We start from the raw sequence: 13,798 nt of genomic DNA, 5'->3' as shown, positions 1-13,798 counted from the left end.
TCTTGATATTCTCTGAATAGATGGAGATGTTTTACTGAGTTGTGGCTGTAGGAGTTTTTGACGATGATTCAAAATGTAGCTCATCACAATGGAAAATCGTAGGAATAAGGCAAAAAGCCTGGGATGTCAAACACAAGATCAAAAATACGGTTTTCAGTGTAGACTCTTTTCCCCTTTTATGACGCGCATAATCCACTGCATACCATAATAAGCATATCAGCAGGGTGTTGACTTTTTTTTAACTGAAGTAAGTCAGATCAGTGGAAGGGCCAGTTTTACATTTAGGAATAGTAACAGAACCACGAAGACATGTTTGACTAACTGAATAAAAGTATAGTCTTATTCCTTTGGTTCCTAAGTTGCTTTTTATAATCTTCCCTTCAGATCTGACCTAATGGATGTTAATGTCAAGGGGAGTCTGTCAGTGACATCTGGATCTTTGAAACAAACCTTGTTATGTCCTGCTAAATTAAGTTTTCCTGTTTCTCAAGACAGGGCATTGGCTTTATTTGTTTTGTGAACGCTGTCTCATCTGTAAAGACTTGGAAAATAATAAAAGTCTAATCAATCAAGTGGAATAGGACAAAGTGGACAAATAGGAAATTAATTCTGATATTCTACAAAGAGAAAGAGTAGAATACAGAAGAAAGAAATATTGAAGTATGCAGACAAGATAATCCGAGTAGTATATTAATTTTTATTGAAATGATGGTATGGAAAAATGTGTTTTAGCAAAGCAACATTCCTGTTGCAGAATATTAGTCTTGCACAGAGTTACATAAATATATATAGGTTTTATCAAATGCGTAACAGGGCAGGTCAAAACAAACTGTGGAATTCAGAAAAATATGGAACTACTGTGACATTCCCAAGGACCAAATGCAGAGCCGCTGTGAGAAGGCATAACTCCATTTAGTCCCGTGTGTGCAGTACAATATTCCGTTGCTGGAAAAAAGAGCCTTGTGTATGATCTTTGGTTGGACTCGTAGCAAACGTTAACATTTTAACGCCGCTGACTCAAGGGTTCCAGACAAAGGCAGTATTTTATGTCTGTTCAGTGTTCATATTAAGTGAAGTACAAATGGGCCAGGGTTTGTGCTACCTCATTTTCTGTACAACAATTCTGAAATTTCTGAGTCAACACGAGATTCAGTTTATTTATGGATTTCCCAATAGTCACCATGACTGGCTGAATAAAGAAGCGTGAATTATTCTTTCAATTAGGCTCTGACTCTGAGGCAAATAATCATCATTGTTGAAGTGCATTAAATATGACTTCCAGCTGTTTGATCTGGTGTTCTAATCCTCTCAGCTCTTCTAAACTAAACAAAGGTGGGTGGATCAACAGTGAGATGGTTTTGCTCCAAGGGAAGAACAGCATGTGCAAGTCAGGAGGTACAACATTGCCTTTTGTGTCATTACTGAGTAGATGTCCCTGCACACTGCACTGCAGTGATCATCTTAAATGAAAAGCTCTGTGTATTTGGGACCTCTGAGGCTACACCACTACCATGTCACTGATGGGATGCCACTTCTCTTTATACCCCGTGGGCCTTTCCTTGTGCTCATCCCCATCCTACAAGGGCTCGGTACTAGTGAAATAAAAGAAAGATGCCCTATACTTTTCCTTGACTCATTTGTGTAGCCTGTTTTTGGTTGCACATCCTTTGTACTCACTTGCAGCTGATGGGAAGTCACCAGGCTATAGCACCTCCATAAATCCCAGGTGGAGAGGACAGCAGGCTGGGCCCCTGGATCTGAACGTGCAGAGAGGCAAGCCTAAAAGCAGTGTGCTAGTGGAGCTGAATTTTTTGGGGTGTAAGATGGACATGTGTATGGCACTTTTTGGGGAAAAGAAACCCCCAAACCCAACCCAAAAAACAATTTGGCCTGCTACCCTGTTCCAGTTCTATTTCACATCATTATATGGTACCTACCTTCATCCTGCCATCTATGAAATGGATTTGCTGCCCCTTAATTTCTAGTCTAAATTTACTCTTGTCTATTGACATGAACTGATGAACAGCTGCTGCATTTCACTGGTGTGTGAATGAAATAATCTATTTCCCTGCCTCCCCCAGCAATGCATTTTGGAACTTACAAAGGTAATAGTGTCTGCAGAGCACTTTGAAAGCCTTGCACAAAAGGCACGACAACTATGTGAAGAACTACTGTCAATATTAGTGAATCACTTCAGCCACAAAGGGAAAGCAGGTTTCCATTTTAGAACAACAAACAAACCACAGCAGTATTTACTGAGCACTTAAAAGGTAACAGCAGCTGCATAAATACTAAGAATTATTAAGGTTTCTTTGTGAAAAGGTTAATTGCATGGTGAGAAACGGTATTGCAACTTTGGAGCCCATCTACAGGCAGAATAAGCACCTTTTGGTTACAGGGAACCCAAAACTAAAACCAGCCCTCTCTCCAAAGGCTCCGAGATGAAACAGATGCTCCCAACAGGAAGGTTTCCGTGCCTAAAAATCCCGTGTTGGCCGAATAGTGTCTTTGCTGAAGCTAGATTCAAATTCAGCCTGAACGGGGCACAGAAAGACTTCGCTGCCAGCTCTCCACCGCGGAGCCCCCCACACACATACAGCCTGTCTGCCGTATCAGCCAGCATTAATGAGAGCGAGGAGGGAGCTGCAAGCCTCTCCCTTCAGCCTGTGCTAGCCCCACATTTCAAATTTTGTTTAGAAATAAGAAAAGCCAGTTATAGCCCAATATCACTCAAAAAAAGAGGACCTGGTAACTGCATCCTCTCAGAAGAAGGTCAGCAGATGCTCTGTACGGGACGCAGCATCCCAGGCATTCTTCACTTGTTGCATGAGAGCCCTGGTGGTGGCAGTCACGGAGGCAGCTGGACACACGACTTGGAAAGTCCTGCTCTAAATGGTGGGGAGCAGACATGCATCTTCCCATGGACAGGCATAGTTCAAGAAGAAGCTCTTTGCTGAGTAGCTGGCCCCTTTGGGGTGACACCACTCTCACAAGAAAATACACCTGGCAGAAAGGAGAGGCCACCTGCAGGTACTGGACACCTGCATGTTGTTGTCTCAGCTTGCTTACTTCAGCTGTCACAGGACCACTGTTGGCTTGCCCTGTCCTCTCTCCTATGCTCTGCTATCAGGAAAAAATAGGAGACCCTCACCAGCAGTGGGTGCTTCCACATCTTTTAGGAAGACTGCTTGATCATTACAGCCTGTCTGATATTAAGACTATTTATTGCTCACCCAGCACGACCACTGAAGACCTTCTAATGATTATCCTCCTCCTTTACAACTGTGAAAGGGCTTTTCATCTTAACAGCGTGGTTGTTCCCAGCTGTTGATCTGAAGAAACTTTAGGGAGAAAGATCAATGTTGAGACCAGGCTGCCTAGAGTCCCTCTAGTGTTCCAAAACAATATGTTCACCTTCAACTCACTGGGGGCTCCGAATAACCCTATCCTCTCCAGTGTTGCTTGTTAAAGAAGTTAGAGTCCAGTCCCATGTAATGCTGTGCAACTTAAGTTCCCAATAAGGCTCTTGAGATTTCTGCATGCTCAGTATTTTTTAGTCTTTTGCAGAACTTAACCCTGGATACAATCATCCTCTACGCATCTTGCATAATTCTTTGGCTCTGTACCAGTCTGTCTGCAAGTTTCTGTTAGGCACAACATTATTTTAATTTAAAAATAGAGCAGCATAAATTACCTAAACAAATAGATTTTTCTGGTGTCTTCTTATATTGTTGGAAAACTTAAAGCTTTCCTTTCTAATGCTGAATAGAAATTGAATAGCAATTCCAGCTCGCAAGCGAAGGTACGCCCACTTCTGTTCTCTCCACCAGAACCCTGACTTCTTACCTAACTTACTCAGAAAAAGAATAACTTTATGATTTGGTAATATATATGACTAATTTGCACTAAGTAAACTACATTCATTTGTGCTAGCTCACTAAAAGATTTTTTGTTAACTCACTGAAGTAAAAGCGCAACAGTTCAACTGAATCCTAGGCAGACATTTTTTAAGTAGGGAATACTTTGTTTCCTTACAATCTTCTCTGTCTTAACTTTTAAAGCAATTTTTCAGTAATTTACCAAGGTTTGAAGGCAGGTGAAGTACCTGGATTTATGTACTGAACTAACTTTATACCTCAACTCACTGTAAAATAATCTCTAATGTTTTTGTGGCTAACAGGATGTAGTATATACTGTTTATACTGCAAAAATGACTGGGTTTTAATGGGGTGTCTTACAGCAACACGGTTAAAACATAGCTCTTCACAAGCCATCTACAATTTGCACTGCCTTCCCCACGCAGGCACTAGAAGCGTGTCTAAGCATCTCAACCACAACAAAGGTCAAAATTGCTGTTGAGGGTTCATTTTCCATGGCCGCGTTAATTAGTGGGCCGGTTTGAGTGTGGCTATGTGTAACCATCTCACCAGCTGTTGAAACAGCTGTGCACTGTACACTTCTCCCTTAACTCCCATCACAGACCTGGGGAACAAGTGCATTGCATAGTAGCTGTGGGTACTAAACCACAGTGTCACATATATGCGTGTGCAGAACATACGTATACTACTTCTATAGCATCTGTGCTGTTGTGCCTGACAGCTAAATTTCTGATGTACTTGTGCCAGTGAATGATATGCCCTGGTTGGTTTGCTCAGTAACCGGTCCTCCCCTACCCACAAAAATGGATGTACGCAGACTGTAGAGTTGTGGATGGATCCTCATAGCACTGCGTACGCATTGCAACATGCTACCAACTGCTCCTCTGTGTTTCTGTTGCTGGACAGATTGACAGATCAAGATGCTACAACTGAGGAGGACATCTTCTTGCTTATTGTTTGGTCGGTAGCTTTTGGCATAACTTGTAACGCTCTGGATCATTTTTACGGAGCTTCATGTAGTAGGCAAAATGTTACCAAAGCCCTGGGCTGGCAGGAGGACTTTTCCTGTTGGGATGTTGCAGGTGGGATCTCACCTCTAGCCCCATGTGGCACTTGGAGGTAGAGAGGAATGGTCAGAGCTAGCTCTACCAGCAAAGGGAGGGCAGTGGCACCGTGGGGCTGCTCCAGGACCAACTGCATCCAAACAGCTGTGAGGTCTGGGTGTCCTTTTGGCACAAGGGCCAAGTGCTCCCGACCTACACGTGCACCCCGAGGCACCTGTTACAGGTGTGCGGCCATGCCAGTATGGGGACACGTATCTGAAATGGCGGGAGCACTTGTGCGTGCGGGGATGCGTACGCTGCAGGCACGGAGGAGCAAACGTCGGTGCTGGGACTGGTGGGATCCTGGAGTATGGGCAGGGCTGCAGTGCAAATGCAGCTCCCAGGCCAAATGCTGCTCCCATTGCAGTCCTTCTGCGTTCAGTGATGCCAGGTGGAGGCCCTAGCCTGTGGCAACCCCGTGGCAAGGGCCTTGTGCATTCAGGGAGCATGTACTGGAGAGGCTAATCAGTTCTGCAAACTGTTCCAACAAGCCCTTCTCGGGCAACCTAGGTTTACTGTCATGCTACTGTGGTCAGGGAGCATCTCTGTCAAACTGCATGTGCTACAGGGCTGCATTAGCTTTTCCTTTGCTTTTCCTTCGTACGGAGGAGTCGGAGGATGCGTTCATTTTTTGTTAGTTCTGCTGGCAGTTCATTTGCCTGGAACAAAAAAACCTTGAGGTTAGCAGAGATGAACGAGTATTTCCAAAACATGGCTTAAAAGCGTTAAACTCTAAAGAAGATGGTACTGGGTATGATAATGACGTGCTTATTCCAGTGTTGTCTCCACCACTGTTGGAGATATCTTAAGAAGTCACCTTTCCACACAGTGGGCAAGTCTCACTTAAGTCTTCAAAATAATCCCAGCATGGGATTTGAGTGGTCAGCTTATTTTGTGCTGACTGTCCAGGCTAAATGGTATCCCTTGGGCTCCCTATACTTCTGCCACAAAATTAAAAGGGAACATAGCTGCTTATTTTTGGGGGGAGAAGAGGCAGGTCTTTAAGTACCGAAGTCCATAAAAATCCAAGGAAAGACTTTAATTGCTATGAAATAGTGCTATTCTGTAGGATTGGTAATGATAGAACATCAGAGTTTGGTCTTCTGTGTTTATTGAATACAATTTTGGTAACATAAATTATTTATAATGAAGCTACTTCTGAAAATCAGTAGTTCTGTCCTGCAAATGTACTCTGTTGTGCCAAATTGCAAGTTATTTAAAAAAAAAAATCAGTAGGAGAGGTTACAGCCACAGACTTTCTTATACTGCACACCCTCCTGCTGCAAATCACTGTCAGTAGCAGAAAAATCTTGCACATTGTTTGGATGATAGTATCAAAACAAAATGCTTATTAACACGAACTACTGTATGAGAGGCACTAACTCTGCTGCCATCAAGTGGAATGATACAGAAAAAACAGGCACAGATTTTATATTAAATGACCAAAACATTTAGAAGGTATATGCTGGATTACTTGTATTACAAACTTTCATTCACCCAATCATAAACCAGAAGTAAACACCAGACCACCCATTCATAGCTTAACAAACCCAACTAGATATCAAATACTAGTGGCAAATAGTTCATAAACACAACTCAGAGGAAGACATTTTAATGGAAATTATCACACATGTAATGTTAAAACACTTTACAGCATAAAAAACAAGACAAGTTTTCTGCAGAAAAGTTGCTGCCATAAAATGAATATGAAACTATTTCAATAAACTAACAGATTTATAGTAAGATATGGGAAAGATGCCTGTAATTTGAGATATTTTTTGCGTTAGCAATGTGCTGAATCCTAACCGAGTTTTCTTACCAAAGGCACCCAGATATATATTTCTCTTGCTGCTGAAATATCTTCCTTGCATATTTCTCACAGGAGACACAAATATGATTTATGACTTATCAAAACAGTCACAGATTACTGTTTCCCTAAAATGCAACCTAGCAAGCCCATGACTAGCTATAGTTAACAATTTAATCTGTGGTGCTCAAGTGAATGAGTGCATGGTTTAGTTATTCTCAGATTGATGTAACTTCACAAGTACAGGCATCACCAGCGGCGATGCCTAGCACCCTCATAAATGCTTGTATACAGAAATGAACAGACTGAGTGGTGATGCTTCAGGAGAGGATCAAGAGGCAACCACGGACCGACACAGACACGTGGACTGCCACTGGCTCCGCAGCACACACGGCTCTGCCACCCAGTGCTCCCTGCCTGCTCCTCGCCCGGGACGGCCTGCCAGGACCTACCTTGTTCCTCAGGCATGGGTCCGCTCCTGCCTCGAGAAGCAGCGCCACTGTCCTCGCGTTGCCGCTCAGGACGGCCGCGTGGAGAGCAGAGGTCCCGTTCTGGAAAATACCAATGTAGATGTTTGTACCGTACATGGGAAGCAATCAAAAGGCAGTGAAACACGACTGTTTGCAAAGAACAAGCCTAAGAACAAGAAAGAAGTAACACGGAAGAGATTAGGTCCTCAAAGGTATAGGGTCTGATTTAGACAGGGTGCTGGCAGGCTAGTGGGCTATGAAGGAGGTGATTTTAAATGCTTTAATAAAAATGAAAGTCAAGTTCATTGTACCACAGCAATATTTCCTTTTAAAAATTACCCTTGTCAATAGATTAGAGGTGAAATGAACACAGCACTTGCTTCTGCCTGGCAAAATCAGTCATTAGCAAGTGAAACAGAAGCAAAAGCAGTAATGAAAACCATTTGTGCATTTTATCGTCTTTCTCTGATGATTAATGATCTCAATGTCAGACAGCGGAATGGTGATTCTTTTATGGCTGGCCTTTTGTTTGTGGCTGCAAAATGACAGTTCAAATAAGTGTGGAAGCTATTTCATACTTGTAATTAACAACTAAGTTAATGCCACCTAGATTTTTCAAGTACATCAAAATTACCAATTAGTTGCATGCACAGAGGCTATCAAAGTATGTGATTTATAGGCACATAAAATTAGATCAGCTATTAAAAAGCAGCTTCCAAATATCTGTTCTTTTTCAAGTCACTTTTTGAATTCAGAGGAAAACAGAATCAAGTAGAGAATCTGCTCACAACAGATCTCTTAGAATACTATTTTGCTGACTAAATGCAACAGAGGGCAGGGCATAATGCTAAAAACTGAACCATGGAGAGTAATCCATATACCGTAGAAATAAAATCAGAAAAGCAGGAGAATGCCTGCTGCGACACAATGTGCTTCCTCCTTCTAAAAATCAAATTCACAATTTTGTTTGAAAAGATTCATTTGTGTGTGGCATTAAAGGCTAAATAAGATAATTTCATTTTTCTCTTCACTTTTTTGGGCTCAAGCTCCTTATCATCTTCCACTGGCATAGTCATAAACATCAGGTCTTTCATCAGACCCTTTGCCTTCTTGAGCTTCTGCCTAAAAATCTGTGTGTTTCACGACTAACCTTCAGCAGACCAAGCGTGGGAGAGAATTTCAGCAACTCTTCTATCACATTGTTGTACCCTTTAATGGCAGCCTTCAGTAAAGCAGTTGTACCATCCTTTAAAAGCGAGAGGAAGGTTGGTTCAGTTGTTACCAATACTTTACCCACGTTCCCCTCGGCTGGAGGGAAATGCCAGCTCTCCCCCACACCTCTGAGAGGAGGGTCTCCTCTGCTCATCGTCTTTGAGGAGGCATGTCCACAGCATATGCTGCTGGTTTTAGGGCATCTGGAGGATTGTTCCTCTGGCAGGTGAAAACTTCAGGGTAAAATGAACCTGTGACACCATATATCATCTTTGTCTCTCATTTATATGGACATTCCATTCCCTTATTCCAGGAGGTCCCTCTAGGAAGCTGTCCCAGACACAACAGGAAAAAGGGAGCCCATGGTGGGACTTTACAGCCTGGCAAACAAGACGGGCTCTGGGGACACCGGGCTTCCATTCAGGCAGACTTGCAACCTGAAAAAAAGCTAGGAGGCATGAAGCTGCAGACAGAGCGCAGGAAGAATTGCTACTCACGTCCCGTGCGGCATCTCGCTCAGCTCCCCGGAGCAGCATGACTCGCACCACTTCACTGTGACCCATCTGCGATGCAATCCACAAGGGAGCCGTCCCATCCTGCAAACAAAATAAGACTGCTAAAGTGTCCTGGTTTCACTCTGAGATCCTGTGCTCCCTGGTATTTTACTGCCCAAGTCTACTTACTGGAATGAACGTACTTCAATTTCTCAATTAAATCCTGCATCACAGATAGACATATGCAGAGCTGCTTCCAAAAGTACATGGGAGCTTGGTATATCAAGTCTGAACTGCTCCAGTTGTGGAGTAGAGCCACCCTTAGCTGCTTTCTCTTGCATAGCTGCCCTGAAACGTGCATTGCTGTGCGAACAGTTAAAGCCCTCTTTGGCTTACCAGTCGTGCCTAAAATACATAGGGAAGTTTGAAACGTAAAGGCCAAAGGCATCCTGCGTGCTTTGAACTCTCGGTGGCTAGACATGATGGAAGATACAGGTAGATCTCAGCATGCAGGGGCAGATTCTGCAGCTGCGTCTCTGTACATATGGAGTGGAAGCTGTTTATAGAAGCTAAGGAGCAATGTAAGGTGATCACCAGCTTTTAATGTTGTGACATTATCCACCCTCAGGGAATCTGGTAAAAACATCTTGCCTTACAGTGATGTATTTCTCTTCAAGAGAATTTTATCTTCAAGCACTCTGCTAGAAAACAAGGCGATGATCAAGGAAGCCAGCGTGAAACAATCTGGTTTGGGAAAACTGTCCTATGCAATCATTATTTGAGCAGAAAACCTCAGAAAATAAAATGCACATTCAGAATAAGCTAAACTTTGTGATGGATTTCCATCCCAAGGGCAAAGGTGAGTTGAAGCACTAGAAGTATTTCTCGCCGCAATTAGAATTTAATTTTGTGTCTTTTCCTCCTTTTGCTTCTAAATGGCTGGATTCTCCAGACTACAGGAGGACTCCAGCGGTTATGTGGTGCCAGATTGCTTCTCCTGGGCCTTTAACAAAAGGCTTTGCCTGTATGGACTTTAACATAGAAGTGAAGCCTCACGTAGTAGGGTGCCTGCTTCTGCCTTCAGTGCTTGCCAGTTCCCCTCCCCACCCTCCGCAGCCTGAAGACTTGGCAGGAAAAAGGAAGACAAAATATACTGGGGCTTCCAAAAGAGCCTTAATGAGAAGATTCTGAAGAAAGCAACTTTTTACTTTAAATAAGATATTTCCACCTTGATCAAAGAAGCAATCTCTCTCCTCAGTGCCAGCTGAAGATTCATATGACTTGCTTGTGGAATCCAAAAAAACACTGTTGAACCAGTTCTTTGCTTTCTATGGGCTAGTGACTTAATCCTCTGGAAGAAACAGAAAAGTTATTTCTTCCTTTGATATAATATTCTGGGCTTCCCTTTTTCTGATTCTGAGAAAGAGCAAATGCACATCCTGAGATCTTCAGTCTTCTCAAATGGTGAGGAACAGGATCTTTGCCCACTCTTGTATCATTTCTCTATAAATTAACTCATTGAAATTAGTGACTGACGTCATTCTAGTATATATCCTGTTAATACAATGAGTGTTTTTTGTGATTCGAAAATAACAAAGGCTGTCTTGTACACGGCATATGTGATGTTAGCACGATGGCAAAAACTGTCCCTCTCCAATTTATAGTGTTTTCCCTACCAGTAAGCTGGCACCTCATATTTTTTCTAATCTCCTCCCACCAGAGGGCTCTAGAAAATAGCAACAGGGATGCTGAAAAAGCCTATAAAACTTGGAAAATATCTGAAAGCAGCCTACATAATTTAATCTGCATGAAGATCCAATGCTGTGCAAATCCATGCTTCTATTTACACAAGAAATGCATGCACAAGCACAGCACAGGAAACATAGCAGCTTTCTTTTACTCACAGTGAAGTTTGTAAGAACAACTCTTATTTTCAGGTATAAATTAAAAGGAGCAGAAGGAAATACAAGTGTTGGGCAACATCACTGTTACCGTTAACTGTCCTTAATAGTATTGCTGTTAGACATCATCCTCAGTTATAGGCTAGAGGCAAAATTACATTGTGAGAAAGAGTGACTGTTTTGGAGGACTTAGCCCGAAGAGAAGAAAGATGATTAAGTCGATGGTGGGCTCCCATTGACTATTGTCAGCTTCTCTCTCTGAAGCAAACAGCATCTAACAGGCAGGTTTATGCAAACATGTATAAGATTTATATGGAGCAGATGAGATTTCTGTCCATTTTCATGTTGGTGTATGGTGCAAAAGAGATACTACGTTGTACTAAGAGGCCACATGAGAATTCCTGTGTAAACAGATGTTAGGGCTTGGAGATGAGTCAGGCAGAAAGAACAGGGAAAGACGCAGTTCAAAAACTACTTTCCTGTCCTTGTCCCTCTGCGCACACAGCAAACTGCAGACCATTACATTCCTAGAACACTGTTAAATACCCCATATGTTTTTAAGCTATGCTTATTTCTTTATTTGATTACAAGCTAATATATATGGACTACGTCTCGTTATATCCAGCAGCCAGCAGCTCCAAACATACTCTGACCGAAATTTCTGATGCTGTTTCTCTTACCCATTAACTACTGACTTTGCTTTGCGGCTTTGAATCTCAGCGTTTGCTTGTGGCTTGGAGTTTTAGCAAGGGCCACATTAGGGTGGGAGGTGAAATGCCCCTCGAATCCCCAGTAGGGACTTCCAGGGACAGAGAGCTCCTGTTCTCAGGCTACTCAGTCTCATCTCCTCCACTCTTCTGCCCATCAGTCCACTCGCACCACTACACCAGCTGAATTCTTGCTAATAAAAAATTGCTCGCTTGTCTGAAGTCTACACCCTATATAGGTTTACTGGCTTACATATATGTGTAATTGCATATGATGTGTTAAGAAAAAAACATTAATTTTCAGAGTATTTTGAATCTGCTTAGCCAGTCAGACTAAAGCCTGCTGGGACACAGGCTGCCAAAACAGAGTGTAAAATTCATTGGCAAATAATCTTCTTGCTTTGTTTTTGAGTTGGAGAAGCAAAGAAACACCTCCTGCACCAGGCTTCAGACACTGCCTCCAGTTCTGTCTAGACAAAAAGATGACAAAAGAATTCCTGCTTGGCTCCGCAATGCCAGAAAGAACAGAAGGCAGCTAAAAACCAAGAGAAATGACATTGCCAGGGAAGAAACTTGCCAGGAAGCTTTGCTATTCAGTCTTGTGAGAGCTGAGCTGAAGGGCCTGCACATGGACAGTCAGTGCCATCTGAGATGCTCTATGGTGTCAGGAGCACTCTGTGGGACTGGGAGATGGGGCACGAGACCAAAGGGGAACTGGTACCCACTGCAGCAGCAGCAGAAGACATACAGGGCAGATGCACATGCTCGGGCAGATGAATTAAGCCCACAAATTCACAAGGTAGAGAGGAAAACCTGGACACCATGAGGAAGGGGAAGCATGAACTCACACCTGGCGCTCTGCAGCTGTGGCCAGCCCTGTATTCGATGTTACATTGCTTACAAAAGTTTCCTACAGCAGTGAGAGCAGTGTAGTTTGTAACTGACAGTGGGAGTCATCTGGCATTGAAACTGCCCCATCTAGAACTACATTCCTCATGACCAACATGCCGCCTTCGAACAAAGTACAAATTTGTTAGTAAGAAAGAGACTGAAGTCCATCCAACCATTACTTTACTAATTAAACAGTAAAAATGTTCCATTTGTTAAGGAAATGTTTCAGGTTACAGTGAGCCCAAATACAAATGCCATACACTTATCCAGGCATAATCTTAGCAGGGATCGGAGGTACCCTGAAGCAAAGTAAGCCCGAATTGAAGGATATGAAACAGAGCCAGGAGGAACATTCACACAGAGTCAAGTCTTTGCCTCAACTAAGATTTTAAAATGCCTCATGAAACATTGTGTTGTAGAAATTGGATTAGAGAGCTAAAAAAATATTGTCAGAAAGAATTAGCTGGGGCATTGTAATTATGGTTAGTAGAATGCAGTTTTTATGGCAACATGGTGGAGATAAATCTAAGGCTCCCTAACTTTATTTTGACCGACTCAAAAGGCATTAATGCATACCTTGGTCTATCCTTCTACATTGATCTTTTAGACTGCATTAGTTAAGAGCTTTTAACAATATTTCTTGATTTTGATCTTGGCAGACAGTGTGGAGGTAGCCTAGGAGCAACTAAAGCATCAGTCCAGGGAGTAGCTGCCAGCATAGCTCTGGTGCTGGAAAGGTGGGGGAAGAGGCAGCAGGAAAATGACTTTAGTTTGGGCACATAAAATGCTAATCCAGTTTCCTTACACTACAGGAGTAGCAGGGAGGCTATGCAGACCTACAGATGCAGCAGAAGTCATATAGATCAACCTCTGCTGCCAGGCTATGATTTGTCCAGCTTTTTGGTGTAGATGAAAGGAAATACTGAAAATACCTGGCAAAGCTTGTCACATGCCACGTTGTCCACTCTTTATTAGAGTTTTCACGTTCATTTGCTCCTGCCTGCTGATTTTTTACTTGCTGCAGTCAGTGATCACAGCCACCTGGCAGCCATACATGACTGATTGCAAGGACGAGACCTTATCCCATCAATTTAAAATGTGCAGTGAAGACCCGGGACAGCTACATTGCCTGCAGGGTTTCAGCGGACCACAGGGGAGGCTCTCTCAAAGCAGGCAAAGATTCCTGGGAAGCCCTGTCTCTAACCAGACATTTTTAGGTGCTGGGAGTACAGCTAGCTGTGCAATTCCCACATCTGGCTATTCAAAGCAGCATCTAAATGTGCTGTTTAAGCACTGATTTTAAAGTCAAGAAACATCTAAGTAGTTAAGAAACCC

At 42.9% G+C, this 13,798-nt stretch overlaps 1 protein-coding gene across 1 annotated transcript in view; it reads right to left on the bottom strand.

Moving 5' to 3' along the window:
- Positions 1 to 721: 721 nt before the first annotated feature.
- ANKRD29 (ankyrin repeat domain 29) overlaps positions 722 to 13,798 on the bottom strand; it is a 34,338-nt gene continuing 21,261 nt past the window's right edge. Inside the window, exons 7-10 of the mRNA XM_072852624.1 lie at positions 8,968 to 9,066; positions 8,409 to 8,504; positions 7,241 to 7,339; positions 722 to 5,640 (exon numbers count right to left, since the gene is read on the bottom strand). Of these exons, the coding sequence (XP_072708725.1) occupies positions 5,557 to 5,640; positions 7,241 to 7,339; positions 8,409 to 8,504; positions 8,968 to 9,066 (378 nt within the window). The 3' untranslated portion in view covers positions 722 to 5,556. The remainder of the gene's footprint in view (positions 5,641 to 7,240; positions 7,340 to 8,408; positions 8,505 to 8,967; positions 9,067 to 13,798) is intronic.

The sequence above is a fragment of the Ciconia boyciana genome, chromosome 2, assembly GCF_034638445.1.
Source record: "Ciconia boyciana chromosome 2, ASM3463844v1, whole genome shotgun sequence".
NCBI lineage: Eukaryota > Metazoa > Chordata > Aves > Ciconiiformes > Ciconiidae > Ciconia > Ciconia boyciana.
Note: the sequence above shows the minus strand (reverse complement) of the source record. Positions and strands in the feature narration are given on the sequence as shown.